Raw genomic sequence first — 17,033 nt, 5'->3', positions numbered from 1 at the left:
CCCAACCCTTCCCACTCCCTTCCCATCCCCCCCCACACCCAACCTCCCACCCCCCACCCCACCAACCCCACAACACACCCCCATCCCCCCAACTCCCCCCCCCCACACTCCCTCCCCATCCCCCCCCACCCCACACCCCTCCCCCCCACACACTCCCACCCCCCCCAACCCACACACCCCACACTACCCCACCAACCCCCACCCCCACACTCCCAACCCCCCCACAACAACCCTCCCCAACCCCCAACCCCCACACCCACCCACACCCAACCCCAACCCCCCCCACACACCCTCCCCACCCCCCCACACTCCACACCCCCCCCCACACACTCCCATCCCCATCTCCCCCCCCACCCACACCCTCCCCACCCACCCCCACCCTCCCACACCCCCCCACCACTCCTCCCACCTCCCCCCCCACACACTCCCTTCCCCATCTTCCCCCCTCACACTCCCTTCCCCATCTCCCCCCCCCAACCCACTCCCTCCCCACTCCCACCCACCCCCCCCCACACACTCCCTTCCCCATCTCCCCCCCCACACACTCCCTTCCCCACTCCCCCCCCACACACTCCCTTCCCCATCTTCCCCCCCCCCCACACACTCCTTCCCCATCTTCCCCCCCCCACACACTCCCTTCCCCATCTTCCCCCCCCCCCACACACTCCCTTCCCCATCTTCCCCCCCCCCACACACTCCCTTCCCCATCTTCCCCCCCCCCACACTCCCTTCCCCATCTCCCCCCCCCACACACTCCCTTCCCCATCTTCCCCCCCCCCACACACTCCCTTCCCCATCTTCCCCCCCCCCCACACACTCCCTTCCCCATCTTCCCCCCCCCCACACACTCCCTTCCCCCATCTTCCCCCCCCCCACACACTCCCTTCCCCATCTTCCCCCCCCCACACACTCCCTTCCCCATCTCCCCCCCCACACACTCCCTTCCCCATCTTCCCCCCCCCCACACACTCCCTTCCCCATCTTCCCCCCCCCCCACACACTCCCTTCCCCATCTTCCCCCCCCCACACTCCCTTCCCCATCTTCCCCCCCCCACACACTCCCTTCCCCATCTTCCCCCCCCCCCCACACACACTCCCTTCCCCATCTTCCCCCCCCACACACTCCCTTCCCCATCTTCCCCCCCCACACACTCCCTTCCCATCTCTTCTCCCCCCCCCACACACTCCCTTCCCCATCTCTTCTCCCCCCCCCCACACTCCCTTCCCCATCTTCCCCCCCCCCACACTCCCCTCCGCCTACCCACCCAACCTCCCACCCACCCCCCCGCACTCCCCTTCGCCTACCCACCCACCCCCCCACACTCCCCTTCGCCTACCCACCCACCCCCCCACACTCCCCTTCGCCTACCCACCCACCCCCCCACACTCCCCTTCGCCTACCCACCACCCCACTCCCCTTCCCCTTCGTCCTCCCCACTCCCTTCGTTCCCCCCCCCCCTCAAACACACTCCCCCTCCCCTTCGGCCCCCCCCCTCTACACTTCTCTTCGCGCCCCCTCCCCCACACTCTCCTTCGCCCCCTGGAACTATTATACATCAATTTTGAGGTATTGCCCCACTATTGAAAAACTGTTGGTGTGAATGTTAATATGATTAAAACAGAGCGGTTTTTATTTAGATTGCTTCAAAGAATTTGCGATGTAATTATCTTGTATTGTGAATCTCTTCAATAATGTAATAAAGGGGAAAGCTGTTTAGATTTAACATCAGAAAACATTGAATTAAAATAGGAACATATTTTCCTGTTGTGTTGTGAAATCTACTGTACATAAATGATTTGCATTGAGTTGCAATACTTTGTTCACAATATATCCTCCTTTCCTGATTTCTTTTAGTTCCAACTGCTGCTGCCTCTGCAGCAGAGACATCTGTTTCAAATGGTGTTTATGTACCTCAAGGGATTGCCAATGGGGATGTCAAACCTGTTATATCAACAACGCCACTGGCAGACTTCCTTATGCAATTAGAAGATTATACCCCAACAGTAAGTTCATTCGTTTAGTTTTAATAACTCGGGTTTGTTCAAAAACAAAATTTGACTGGATTTCCACCCTTTTTGCTTGTTTATCAGTTAACCATATAAATAATACTGAGTTGTGGTATAAAAATAAAGTTGGTAGAGTGACATTTAAACTGACATGGTTTTCAGTGTTGTAGTCACCTGTCCCAAATCCTGACAAATCTGTGTAGTTAGACTGATCACTCTAAAATTAAGTTGATTTTAGGTTGAACGGATTGGGAGGCTAATAGAAACCAGAATTCAAATCCATACAGAATTTAATAACTGATTTCTGCAGGTGGAATGCACATCATTTAGAAATGATCTTTTAAGTCAAGTGTATGTATCGTAGTACCTATAATCTTTGAAACGTAGAGCAGGTTCTTCAGGACCAGAAAAAAAATGTTACTTATAAATATGTTATTTCACCAGGATGTTATCTGGACTGAAAGGCTTGAGTTCTAAGGAGAGGGTGGATAGGCTGAGAATTTTACCCCCTGGACAGTAGGAGACTGAGGGAAACCTTTTACTGGTTTGTAAAATCGTGAGAGGTGTAAATAAGGTCGATAGCCCCATGGTAGGGCAGTTTAAAACTAGAGGGCATCAGTTTAAGATGAGAGGGGAGAGTTACAGAAAGGTCAGGAAGGGCAATTTCTTCATATACAGGGTGGTGAGAGTGTCTGGAATTGGCTGCCAGAGGTCCTGATGGAAACAAGTACAATTTCATCATTTAAGAAACATTTAGGCAAGTACATGAATGGGATAGGTCTGGAAGGATGTGGGCCAAATGCAGGCAAATGGGACTAGTTTAATTGTGAAAACTGGACAAGTTGGGACAAAGGGCCTGTTTCCATTCTGTACACCTTTTTGATTTTTAGATGAGATCCTTCAGTGAAGAAATCAAATAATTGCTTAGAATTTAGAACACAGAAACAGCCCAGTTAACCCTGAAGGTTAGGGCAGAATGGGCTTATAAATTCTAGCACTTAGAAGAATGGGATGGGATATCACTGACATGTACACAATAGGGTTGATGCTAAGAAGCTGTTTATCCTTGTTAAAATGAGGAATCGTAGTCACAGATATGGAGTTGGGGTTGGGCTGAAGAGGAGTTTCACTAGTGTGGTAAACCTTTCAAATTCATCAGCTATGAATCTCAGTAATTGGATACGAAACTGGGAGTTTAGGCAGAAATATGGAGATGAGGCAACACTTTAACCATGGTCATATCAAACAGCAGAACAAACTTGAGGGGTGATGGAATAGCTTCTGCTCTTATTTCCCAATTGCTAATATATCTTTTGACATCAGGAATTCTAAATATGATTGTTTTAGAGATTGTTCAAAATCTAGAAGTTAGAACTCCTTTAAGTGCAGTGCTTTTTGCAAAGCTTCAGAGCATGTAACAGTGTTTGATATTGTCACTGAAGGTATTTGAAATGTTTTTGTCCAGTCACATTGACCACATGTTATCTCAGTCGTCAGTGCTTCAAGTGTCAGCTTTTATTGCATTGTTGAGAGTCTAATCCTAACACTTGCAGCTGGTGATAAAAGTACTTTGTAAAAAAAAAATGTCAGTATATTCTACCATTCAGTGATGCAGTGGTATGATATTTTGTGTATATATTTCACGGACTTTAAAGGCGGCGTAGAGTTTGCATCTTCTCTCTTTTGTATGTTTCAGATACCAGATGCTGTGACAGGATATTATCTCAATCGAGCAGGTTTTGAGGCTTCTGATCCTCGAATGTATGTACATGTTTTGACTTCCTTAACACATTCATTCATTCTGGTGTTGTGTAATAATGTAAATTTACTTCGTTTCTACAGTGAGTAATGTTTAATTTTAAAAGCAATTATAATGCAGATACAATGTATTTCAAATAGTTATCCATTTGAAGGGTATATATTCAAATAATTAGCTCCAGTTGTGGCAAATATTCTCAATAGTGAATAAAGTCTGTATATTTTCGGGAAATGTTTCCCCTTTGCGATTAGGTAATCTGAGTAGGAGATGCATATAGTCGGATGGAGATCGTGATTGTTAGAATTTGTAGATTAGATGTCTTCTCTGCAGAGATTTGTTCCTTTTAGATGGTCTTCAGTTTAAAACAATATGTTTTTTGACTCAGCAATATTAGAGAATAGAATTATCATTTTATTATTAAATTTATTACATTTAAAAGACTGGTTATATGCATAATACTGAGACCATTTTTACCTTGTGTTTTCTAATCAGAATTCGTTTAATATCTTTGGCCGCTCAAAAGTTCATCTCTGATATTGCGAACGATGCCTTGCAACACTGTAAAATGAAGGGAACTGCATCAGGAAGCTCCAGAAACAAAAGCAAGGTTCGTTCATGTTGAATGTCGCAACAGTATTGTTTTAAATAATTCAAAGTACCTCCAGTGTGTCTTTAATAATAAAAAGAACAGTGTAGACTTATCTGTACTTCTGATAATCACTGGTAAAGGTCATTTGTGCCGAGTTCTAAACTTGCAAAGTTTTCATTTATTTTGACTCCGATCCGTGTTTTTATTTGAAATAGTCAGGCCTGTCTCTCAGTATTTGCTCTGCTGACCTTTGGCTACAAAAACTAATTTTCATAAACCAACAGCCCAGGAGAATTGCATATGTTTAATTGTTTTCAGTATGCATACTTTGTAAATACCCACATTTTTGCATTGAAAAGACTTTGTACATGTATGGTTATGTTGTTTTATGACCAAAATTGGGGAAGGACGCGAGTGCGCTGTCTAGTCTCTCCAGTTCCATTACCCCACGTGTCACAGCATTAGTTTGTTTTTTCCAGTTCCTGATGATAACCAATAGAAAGCTCTGTGTATTGGACTTTCATTTTAAAATCTATTGACCATGATTTTTCAGTAAACATAAAATTTCTGATTTTATTATGAAATAAACCTATTCAATGAAAATGCAAAGTTGGTGAACAAAATCTGTTTGTAATATAAATATTCACTCCCCTAACCCAAAACACATACATTGGAAAAAAGGGGGGGAAGCTTATGTTTGCACTGATTTCACCTTTCAAAAATCATTTTTGGCCAATAAATCTCAGGGCTTGAATGCAACCAAGTGAGGTTTGAGATGTTTAGATGGCTGTGGATCTGACATTCAGGCCTGTGTAGACAGGTATCACCAAACATCAACAGGTGTCTCTGGGGTTTTGGCAGGTGCAATTGGCTTAAGAAGCACATGATCAAGAAGGCGGTGTTCACCCTTCAAAGGGACAATTGAGATTCACGGGATGTTTTTAGAATCAGGGGAGCTGAGTTTGGAGACTGCTCACCAACTGTTTCAAACAATATCCAACGCATAAACTGCAACCTAGCAGTTGTAAACCTAGGTCTTTAATAAACAAGGAGTTATGCAAGATATGCGATTACAAAAATGCCTAATTTCCATTATCCATATGTAAAAAATAGCTTATCTCTACAATTCTTTTAACCTCATAGTCCACAAACATTATTAAATATGAAGCCATCATAATAGTTGTGTTGAAATAACTATTTCTTGGACCACTCCTAGAAAATAAGAAATGAAAATAGATTCTTTGGCCCAACCTGTTCAGTTCAATTCATCTTCTGTATGACCAATCTCTTCAACACAGTGTTATCTTATCCAATCTCTATATTGTCTTTTTCTTCAACCTCAATTTAATCCATTCTTAAATGATGAGATGGTATATGCTTTATTCACCTACATTTGTTAATGCATTTCAGTGTTGATGTCGGCGTTAGAATAAAAATATTTCTCTCTCTTTCTTTCTGCTATAAATCTTAAGTGTCCATCATTCTATATAGATCAAATCATTGGTCAGAAACAATCACCTTCATAATAATTGTGTGTGATCAGCCCCAAATCTCCAAAGAGAGCGGTTCTGATTTTGAGGTCAGAAGCCGTATGACACCAGGTTACAGTCCAACTGTTTGATTTGAAATGACAAGCTTTCAGGACGTAGGAGTATTACGATGGAGCAGCATTCTGAAAGCTTGTGATTTCAAATAAACCTGTTGGACACTAACCTGGTGTCATGTGACTTCTGACCTTGTCCACCCCAAAACACCGGCACCTCCACATCTTGATTTTTGAAGATATTTATATTTGTACCACTTGTAGTAGACAGTATCCCAGTGGATCTGTCCTACACTTTTGTCCTCTCATAGCCATATTGTAATTCATCAGCTTTTTATTAATTACTTTAGCCCCTCCAGGATTTTGACCCAGTCACAGTGAACAAAAGGTGATATAGTTCCAAATCAGGATAGTGTGTGCCTTGGAATGGACCTTGCAGGCTGTGGCATTTCTGTGGATCTGCTGTCCTTGCCCTCAGGTTGTCGAGGTCACAGATTTGGAAGGGGCTGTCAAAAAGAACCTTTAGTGAGTTACCGTGGTGCATCTAGTGAAGGGTACACACTGCTGCTAGTGTCAGTGCTGAAGGGTTTGAATGTTGAGGGTATGCTGCCAACCAGGTGAGTGGTTTTGTACTGGGTGGTGCCAAGCTTTTTGTGAACTGTTAGAGTTACACATATCTCTGTCCTGATTTGTGATTTGTAAATGGTGAACAGGCTTTGTGTGACAGGAAGTAAGTTACTTACTGCAGTATTCCTAGCCTCTGACCTATTTGTAGCCAAGTTATTTTTATGGCTAGACTTATTCAGTTTCTGGACAATAGTAATTTCCAGGATGTTGATAGTGGGGCATTCAGTGATGGTGATGCCACTGAATGTCAAGGGGCAATTGTTGGGTTCTCTTGTCACTGTTGAGGACTCCCAGGACAAGGCCTGACAGTGTATCATTATGTTGCCACTTCTACCCTGCAGGTGGTATAGGACAGATCTATGGATGGTGCTGGTGGTGTCTTGGGTGTACTCTGCCTTTACAGACAATCTCAGGCTGTTGCTTTACCTGTCTGCAAGAAATCTGTCCCAACTTTGGCACAAGCCCCCAGATGTTAATAAAGAAGACTTTGCAGTGTTGGCAGGTCAGGGTTTGCTGATGTCACTGTTATGTGGTCTGCCCAGTCTTATTCATTTCTTTAGACTTTGTAGCTGTTTGTTACAACTGAGTAGCTTGTAAAACCATTTCAGAGGGCAGTTAAGAGTTAAAGGTCTGGAACCACACGTAGCAGACCAGGGAAAGAAGGCAGATTTCCTTTCTTAAAGGACCCAAACCTGATGGATTTTTGAGAATTGACAATTGATACATCCTTGTCATTAGGCTAGCTTTTACTTAGTTTTTTTTAAAATTGAATTTGTTTCACCCTCTACGTGGTGGGATTTGCCATGACACTGTAGCACTGCTGCTCCTAAATTTGTTATTTAAATCCCCAAATCTATGCACAGTTCCAAATCGATCAGCAGCATCCATTCAAGATATACTTTCAAAGGCATTCATTAATTCACTTAGAAAACTGTGACGCCACCAAAGGTGTGGCCATAATAGATGGTGAGAGTGCTGCTGCAGAGTTGGTTTGCTTGGCTAGACAGCGAACAGGAGTCAGAATTATGCCAACAGCTCGGGATTTCATTCCTGTTCTGGCTGAGGTACACCTGGGACCTGCCTCCTCACTTTATTCTTCATAAAATTCACAGCGTTTAATGGTGGTTCAGCGACTAATCACCAAGGACCTTCCTTAAGGCATAGAACCTGAGGAGAAGGATGTAGTATGATTTATTAGCCAGACACACAACCTGTCGATGTCATCTTCAATGATTAATGTTACACCCAAGTGCCTCTGCGTGTGCATCCCCTTTAGATTTTTACCTTTCCTTGTTCTTCCAGTGTGAATCATTTCTAATGTCACATTTGTTCTACTGGAATGCAGACGCTTGGCTCTCTATACTGATGCTTCATCTGGAGCAGTTTTATTTTCATTCCTACAGGCATGACATATGCGACAATACCAAGTCTGCCTCAACCAGAACAAAAATTGAATATGCGGTGTCGGCGATATTAATAGTCTCCAGCTAACCATCTCATCAACGGAGTGAACTGAGCAAGCTATTCCCTCACTTAAAACAAATAAACCCATTCCCTATTAAATTCAATCCCCATTGAATTAACCACTGTCTTTTATCATTTTATGATCCAGTATTTCTTTTAAAGATACCTTTTGTCCCCAGAATTATTCTCAATACATCCTTTTTCCTGTTTGCTGTTGATGGAGCAAGTGGGAATTTAAAAAAACACTCTAGGCTTAATGTGAAAATAATTTGCATTTTAATTCAGGGAGTTGTGTACACTGAGTTGTTTTCTGCTTTCTACGTTGTTGTTTAAATAAATTTTTGTTGTTTTTAGGATAAAAAATACACCCTCACCATGGAGGATTTAATCCCGGCTCTTTCTGAATATGGTATAAATGTGAAGAAGCCTCATTATTTTACATAAAGATCTGCAAGCATCATCAGCAAACTAGTGACTACTTATTAATATCCAGAACCTACTGTGCAGTGACAACTCCAGTGGTCTTTCAGAAACTTCGGTCAGAAACAAATGCCGCAAGTTAAAATTTTCCAGTTTGATGAACTGAAAAGTGGTTCTGAATCTCCATGCAACGTTTCATCATTTGGAAGGCTATGTTATTTTACAGCTGATTTATGCATTTCATCTGAAATTGTTACTTGTGGTAGGGTTGAAATAATCTTTGGATCTGTATACAGAGAGTTTTGAAAGTTTTTTTCATTTGTGAAGCTAGTCAGGACCACTTTAACATTAGTTAAAAGCCTACAGAACATAGTAACTTCTTTAAAAAAAAATGTTGTGTATATTAGCTTTTCAAAAGTAGCAAGCTAGTATTAGCAAACGAGTAAGAGATTAGCCAGATTATTTTCAGATGCAGTTGTATGTTTTTCGTATGCAAGTCAAAAGTGTTCATCTTTAAATTTGTTCTCGTTTTAAATAAAATGTGGAGTGAATTTCCTTTCTTCATGAGGGTGGCACAAGGATAGCACAATTAACCTTCCTTTTGTGTTTAGGAAAAGGATCAAGCAACCATCTGTTTTCCTGTCATAACATTAGCTCGTCTAAACCTGTGTAAAAGGGAATAAAAAGTTAGCAGTGTGAGAGAAGAAAATAGTAATTTTAAGCACTTTTTTCTAAAATCCATAACTAAAGATTGAACCAGTAGCTTCATATAGATTTGAACAAGAATGGAGATTTAAACTTGATATCATGTATTTCTGGATCTCTGTAAAAATAAAAAGTCCAACAAAGTAATTACCATCCAAGGGACCAACATTCACCTGAGCGACTTTCTTAGTGCAGCCTCTTTTGGAGTGTTGTCACCAGTTCTGGTCGCCATATTATATGAAGGAAATTAGTAAACTGAAGTGGATTCAGAAGATTTACCAGGATGTTGCTGGGAATGGAGAGTTTGAGTTCCAAAAAGAGGAGGAATAGGTTGGGACTTTTTTTTCACTGGAGTGCAGGAAGTTGAGGGGTGACCTTATAGACAGTTATAAAATAATGAGAGGTATAGATAAAATAAACAGCTGTTGTCTTTTCCTTAGGTGTGTTTCAAGACTAGGGGACCTATTTTTAAGGTGAGCGAAGATAGATTTAAAACGAGAGGCAGTTTTATTTTTTAAGTAGCTCGTGTGTGGAATGAACTTCCAGAGGAAGTTGTGGATGCTGCTACTGTTCCAACATTTAAAAGACATTTAGAAAAGTACATTAAATAGGAAATGTTTGGAGGGATTTGGGCCAGGAGCAGGCAGGTGGGACTAGGTTAGTTTGGGATTATGATCAGCGTGGACTGATTGGACCAAAGTGTCTGTTTCCATGTCGTATTACTCTGACTCTGTTTAAAAATTTTGTTTAAAAAAAACAATGTTATTTGATTTAATCTTTGAATTAGATTAGATTCCCTACAGTGTGGAAACAGGCCCTTCAGCCCATCAAGTCTACATTGACCCTCCAAAGAGAAACCCACCCAGACCCATTCCCCTACATTTACCCTTGACTAATGCACCTAACACTATGGGCAATTTAGCATAGCCAATTCATATAGCCTGCACATCTTTGGACTGTGGGAGGAAACCAGAGCACCCGGAGGAAACCCACGCAGACACGGGGAGAATGTGCAAACTCCACACAGACAGTCACCCAAGGCTGGAATTGAACCAGAGTCCCTGGTGCTGTGAGGCTGCGGTGCTAACTACTGAGCCACTGCGAATTGATCACTTTTTTAGAAAGTGATTTAACTTTTTTTTTTCAATGTTTAAGAAGTTCAAGTAACCATTTGGTTTGCCTTTAACTGCCTTGGATTTTATCAATTGTACCAAACATTTATGAAGGGAATTTTTAGGGAATCTTTGTGAATTTGCTCTTTAAATGCATTAAGTTCTTTAATCTCAAAAGATATTAAGTCATACCTTTTTACTTGTAATCTTGAATTCAGAATGATTCCTCCATTCTATATATGTCTGATTCTTACAGTATATGTACCTAACTTACTGTTTTGGCAATAACTGATGTAACAAACATAGTGTGGAGGAGTGAGACATACCAGTTTTAATGGTTTCTGTAGTTTGTTAATTAAGTAGGCATTTCAGTTTATTATTGGTTTATCAGTTTCACTTCCTCAGAATCACTTGCTGGGGGAATGCTGTCCTATTCAAAATATCTTGTTTTGTTTCAGCGCCAAAGTCCAGCTCATTCTGTTGGATTTAACTTTGTCGTGCAAATCCTACTGTACACCTTAGTGGTGTTCATTGATATTTACATGGAATTTTGAGGGATGTTTGCTTGTTACAGCTGCTCCTTTAGAAAGTTCAAACAAATTCATTTTGTGTCACTTGTTTTAACCGAGGTCTTTTCTGAATTTGAGTTTGGAAAATCTAATATCACATTGAACGTAAACATCAAAATCATTCCAAAATATTACTTTTTCCTATTAGCTGAAATCAGCAAATATAAATACCCGAATCTAAAGGATTGAAATTGTAAAACAGTTCTTGTATCAAGCAAATCTGAATTCTGCTGATTTACTTCTGTCATAAGAACAGGAGTAGGCCATTCAATATGATCAAGGTTGACCTATCTTAAACAAAATTGCTGAAGAAACTCAGCAGGTCTGGCAGCATCTCTGGAGAGAGAAAGAGTTAATGTTTCAAGTCCAGTGTTCTTCAGATCTACCTTAATTCCACTTTCCCACTTGCTCATTAGATCAAAGACTTACTGGCCTCCAACTTCACCATGTAATGGAGTACCTGTGCTATGAATATTGATTTCAAGGTGGATATTGTAGTGTAGAGCACAATGTGAGTTTAAGCATCTTTGCAGATTCAGGAACTCTTGCAGTTTGTTTGGGAGCATTGAACACTTTCTGCACATTTTCCTATGTAAAACCAGCATCCTCTCATTCCTGAAGGCTAAGTGTCGGGTTGAGAACTCTGAACATCTAATGAGGGGGAGACTGGCACAATGTGATTCCGACCATCTTTCTGGATATTTGGATCAAGAGACAGCAATAAGAACAATCAGCAGCATGGCCTACAATTGCCACAAATAACTAGCGTGGGAGGGGTGGTGGAGGAAACATGGAATGGGAATAGAACAGGCGAGCAGTTGGCATCAAGTTAATTCATGAAAGATCTTGGTTTTAAATGTTCTGATCAGTGACAGGAAACATTCATCAAATGTTATCTAATTTTTAAAATCTTTACTTAAAGTCCCAGTAAATTAGCCATCACATTGTTTCACAGCTAGTTACAGTAAAGACCTAAGCAGAGGCTGTTGTAAAATCAATGCTTTAGAAGGTGAGCATGTTGGAATGTTAATTGAAATGTGTAATAACTTTAGAATTTGAGATAACTAGCAGGAGGGATTTTAAAGATTTCACTCAATCCCACACTGACTCAGGGCTAAACTAAAATCAAATCCTTTGGAACAGTAAAATACTTCTGAGCAGTAAAACAGCATTTCGTGGAACTCTGTCATTCCTGGTAGAGCTCAAATCAACTCCCCCTATATGTGTAAAGAGCAAATCTTGGTCAGAGTCCTTATAGAATTTAATGACACTATTTTACAGGTGGCAGTAACTCCATCATTTTAAGGTAATTATTTGTTGAGGTCAGAGTGTAAATGAATTTGTTCAGGTCCAATTAAATCATTTTAGACTTATCTGCTTGCAATTTCAGGCTCCAAACACTCTGTCTCTGCCTTTTTTATTTTAGCTCTGAAATGCTAATGATCTTCTTTGTGCAGGTAAACAATCAGTTAATGTGTGGATGGGAGGGTTTTAAACAGGAGGGTCTACTCTGACATGTTACCCTAACTTTAATTGCCTGTTTAAGTTGATTTCAGTTTGTTGTTTGCAGTAAAATTCTTAATGTAAAACCTCCTTTTCTCTGGTATCTTCCATCGTTCGGCAGGTGATTCATTCTTTTTAAAAGTTATTGTTCTATAACATGGTTAAAACAAACAGGAGTGGGGGCAGCGTTTGTTGGATAGGGAGTGAAATTTATGCACTTTAGTGTTGCTGAAAGAAAACCTGTGACTAAATGTTTCATTTTGCACAAAAAAGGACATTTTGCAAGAATACAGATTTAAGGGGAAAAACCAACATTTGTACTGCATGAGAGGAGAGTGCTGATTGGTTGGTAAGTGAACTCTGGTAAATACACTCAATGCTGGTTGACATTAATAGCCAGGCTTTATTTAAATTTTAAAATTGACAGGTTGACTACAAACCTATAAACAGACATTAGGAGGCCACTTGACCCTTTTGAGCTTGCTCCATCATTCAATAAAATGATGGCTGCTCTGATTCTAGCCTCAACTCTATGTTCCTGAATACCCCAGTAATCTTTTATCTCCTTGGTAATTAAGAATCTAACTACCTTCGCCTTTTAAAAATATTTAAAGATTCTGCATCCACTGCCTTTTCAGGAAGATAATTCTGAAAAGACTCAAATCTTATTCTGTCCTGTGATTGAAGCCAAAACATTGAATGTTTTCAAGATGGTGTGAGATATAGCTCTTTGAGGCAAAGAAATCAACTAGTGCCAGGAGAAAGCAGGGACAGGGCACTGAGTTGGATGATCATCCACTATCATACTGAATGACCTTCTCCTTGTTCTGTTTTCTCGGTGGGCAGCCCCTTAATTTTAAACTATAAGCCCTCCTCTAGATTCTTCCACAGGAGGAAACATCCTTTCCAATCCACCTGGTCAAGTCCCCTTGGGCTCTATTTCAATTAAGTTCCCTCTGAGTCTTGTAAATTCCAGAGAATCTGTACTGAGTCAGTCTAGTCTTTCCTCAGAAGGCAGTCCACTCTAGTCTGGGTTTTGCCCTGAGAAATCAGTCAACAAATGGTATCAAAGTCTACATTGGTGAATATGATGATTATGGTTCATTTGCTTATTCAAATTGAGATGAGACATAATGGTTCACTGCAGACATTATCTCTTCCATGATTGCTCAGTCAAAATCCTGGAATGCCCTTTCCAGCAGCATAGCTGTAGATACAGACTGTAGTGATTACCATGACCACTCTCTAGGACAGATAAATGCTGCTGTAGCCAGTGATTTTACCATTGGCAATAATTTTTTTTCAATTTTTTTTTAATGTTGGATGATATTGACTCATTTGTCACTTAGTTTATTCAAAGTGATGATATTCTTTAATCCCCTCTCACCATTGTAGACTGTTACCAAACTTGTAATGACAGTTTTTCTAGCTCATTAGATGTATATTCCTTTTGGAGGTTTTACAACAGCAGCTCTTTTATTATTCAGTAGGAGTCCCAGTAATTATCCTCCCTGAATTGACCAGGTGCAATCAATGGTTTGGGCCCAAATCTGGGAATCTAGTTCTGGGTGTGACTACACATTCAGCTTGATCTTCCTCCCCAAGAATTTCTGGAGAGCTAGCAATTCTGCAGCTCCAAAGGTGCAGTTTCTGGTCAGTAATCTTCTGAAGAATTTGGGAGTGATCACCTCAATCAGCTGGAGTCTATTTCTCAAACTTCTGTCCAGGAGCATCAACCTATATTTTGACAAACAATTTCAGTTGCTCCTTTGTTAGTTCTGCAATAGGTGAGGTGCGGTTTCAAAAAGCTTCAAAAAAATGGCACCTGGCTTCATCTTTAACTGCAGGGTGCTTCAGTGGTTAGCATTGCTGCCTCATAGTGACATGGCACCAAGTTCGAATCCAGCTTTGGGTGACTGTGTAGAATTTGCATATTTTCCCTCGGTCGGTGTGGGCTTCCTCCCAGAATCCAAAGATGTGCAGGTTAGGTGGGTTAGCTGTGGGAAATGCAAGGCTACAGGATTAGGGTAAGGAGTTGGGTCTGGGTGGGATGCTGTTTGGTGGGTCAGTGGGGAATCGATGTGCTGTTGGGCTTCTTTATTTGAAAAGTATTTTTATCTTTAATCCATTTCCTATTCACTGCCTGCATGTAGTCTAATGTCAACACTTATGTATGTTTCTAGTTTCAATTTATTTATAATTGCATCTGTATTTTCTTACCCTTTTAAATACTTAAAAGTAAAACAAAATACTGGAAAAACAAGTGGAGAGAGAGAAAAACAGAATTAACGTTCCCAATTGATTCGGACTTATATTTGCTAATTTCCCTTGGCATTGCATGTGGAACCTTGATAGTGAATGGTATATTCTGGAGGTACTATAATTATGCATCTCCATCTTGGAAAAAAATCTATAGATAAATGCATGAATAAGACTGATTATAAAAGGGAGATTAATGGTGCAATATGACCCATGGTGTTGGAGGTGGGGGGGAGAGAGAAGTCATGAATAAAGATCATAAATCTTTGGACTAACAAGTAATAATGTTCTTGCCAGGCAATAGTCATCTCCAACAAGAGAGAATCTAAACATAGATTTAGTAAGGGGAGGTCATGCCTGACAAACCTGTTAGAATTCTTTGAAGAGGTAACAAGTAGGTTAGACCAGGGAAACTCAGTAGATGTTATCTATCTTCCAAAAGGCCTTTGATAAGGTGCCTCACAGGAGGATGCTGAGTAAGGTGAGGGCCCATGATGTTTGAGATGAGCTACTGGCACGGATTGAAGATTGGCTGTCTGACAGTAGGCAGAATGTTGGGAAAAAGGTTCTTTTTTTTTGGAATGGCAGCTGGTGACCAGTGGTGTCCGGCAGGGTCCAGTGTTGGGGCAGCAGCTGTTCACTTTATATTTTAATGATCTGGATGTAGGGACTGGGGTGTTCTGGCAAAGTTTGCTGATGGTACAAAGTTAGGTGGACAGGCAGGTAGTTCTGAGGAGGTGGGGAGACTGCAGAAAGATTGAGACAGTTTAGGAGAGTGGTCCAGGAAATGGCTAATGAAATTCAATGTGAGCAAATGTGACGTCTTGCACTTTAGAAAAAAGAATACAGACATGGGCTATTTTCTAAACGGTGAGAAAATTCATATAACCAAAGTACAAAGGGATCTGGGAGTGCTGGTCCAGGATTCTGTAAAGGTTGACTTGCAGGTTGAGTCCATGATTGAGAAAGCCAACGTAATGTTGTCGTTTATCTCAAGAGGGTTGGAATATAAAAGCAGTGATGTGCTTCTGAGACTTTATAAAGCTCTGTTTCGGCCCCATTTAGAATCCTGTGTACACTTTTGGGCCCCACACCTCAGGGAGGGCACACTGGCACTGGAGCATGTCTGGTGGAGATTCACATGGATGATCCCTGGAATGGTAGGCCTAACATACGATGACCGACTGAGGATCCTGGGATTATATTCATTAGAGTTTAGAAGATTAAGGGGAGATCTAATAGAAACTTAGAACATAATGCATGGCTTAGAAAGGGTGGATGCTGGGAAGTTGTTTCCATTAGGTGGGCAGACTAGGACCCGTGGGCACAGCCTTAGAAATAGAGGGGGTCAATTTAGAACAGAAATGAGGAGACATTTCTTCAGCCAGAAAGTGGTGGGCCTGTGGAATTCATTGCCACGGAGCGCGGTGGAGGCCAGGATGTTAAATGTCTTCAAGGCAGACTGATACATTCTTGATCTCGCAAGGAATTAAGGGCTATGGGGAGAGTGTGGGTAAGTGGAGTTGAAATGCCTATCAGCCATGATTAAATGGCGGAGTGGACTCGACGGGCTGAATGGCCTTACTTCCACTCCACTGTTTTATGGTCTAACCACCGCTTCTTGACATTCAATGGCATTACCATCACTGAATCATCCACTATCAATACTGTGGAGATTACCCATGACCAGAAATTCAACTGGAGCTGTCATATAAAGGGAATGCTGGATGACTAAAGAAAAAGAAGAATTAAGGTATGGACAGGATAAAAGGAGTGAATCGTTAGAGTATAAAGGAAGTAGGAGCATATTTAAGAGGGAAATCAGGAGGGCAAAAAGGGGACATGAGATAGCTTTGGCAAATAGAATTAAGGAGAATCCAAAGCGTTTTTACAAATATTATTTATTAGATTCCCTACAATGTGAAAACAGGCCCTTCACTCCAAAGAGTAAGCCACCCAGACCCATTTCCCTCAGAATGATGCACCTAACACTACGGGCAATTTAGCCTGGCCAATTCACCTGACCTGCACATCTTTGGACTGTGGGAGGAAACCAGAGCACCCGGAGGAAACCCACGCAGACACGGAGAGAATATGCAAACTCCACACAGACAGTCGCCCGAGGCCGACTAAATGAGTATTTTGCATCAATGTTTACCTTGGAAAAGGATATGGAAGTATAGACTGTAAGGAAATAGATAGTGACATCTTGCAAAATGTCCATACAGAGGAGGAAGTGCTGGATGTCTTGAAACGAGTAAAGGTGGATAAATCCCCAGGATCTGAACAGGTGTACCCGAAAACTCTGTGGGAAGCTAGACAAGTGATTGCTGGGGCTCTTGCTGAGATATTTGTTTCATTGATATTCACGGGTGAGGTGCTGGAAGACTGGAGGTTGGCTAATGTGGTGCCACAGTTTAAGAAAGGTGGTATGGACAAGCCAGGGAACTATAGACCGGTGAGACTGACGCCGGTG

The 17,033-nt window shown here is 41.6% G+C and overlaps 1 protein-coding gene across 1 annotated transcript in view; it reads left to right on the top strand.

Moving 5' to 3' along the window:
- Positions 1-8,960, top strand: part of taf10 (TAF10 RNA polymerase II, TATA box binding protein (TBP)-associated factor) — a 10,721-nt gene extending 1,761 nt beyond the window's left edge. The window contains exons 2-5 of the mRNA XM_072586869.1: positions 1,856-2,004; positions 3,704-3,768; positions 4,259-4,373; positions 8,344-8,960. Coding sequence (XP_072442970.1) covers positions 1,856-2,004; positions 3,704-3,768; positions 4,259-4,373; positions 8,344-8,433 — 419 coding nt within the window. The 3' untranslated portion in view covers positions 8,434-8,960. The remainder of the gene's footprint in view (positions 1-1,855; positions 2,005-3,703; positions 3,769-4,258; positions 4,374-8,343) is intronic.
- The last annotated feature ends 8,073 nt before the right edge of the window (positions 8,961-17,033 follow it).

This window comes from Chiloscyllium punctatum, chromosome 16, assembly GCF_047496795.1.
Source record: "Chiloscyllium punctatum isolate Juve2018m chromosome 16, sChiPun1.3, whole genome shotgun sequence".
Classification (NCBI taxonomy): domain Eukaryota; kingdom Metazoa; phylum Chordata; class Chondrichthyes; order Orectolobiformes; family Hemiscylliidae; genus Chiloscyllium; species Chiloscyllium punctatum.
This window is presented reverse-complemented; position numbering and strand designations above follow the sequence as displayed.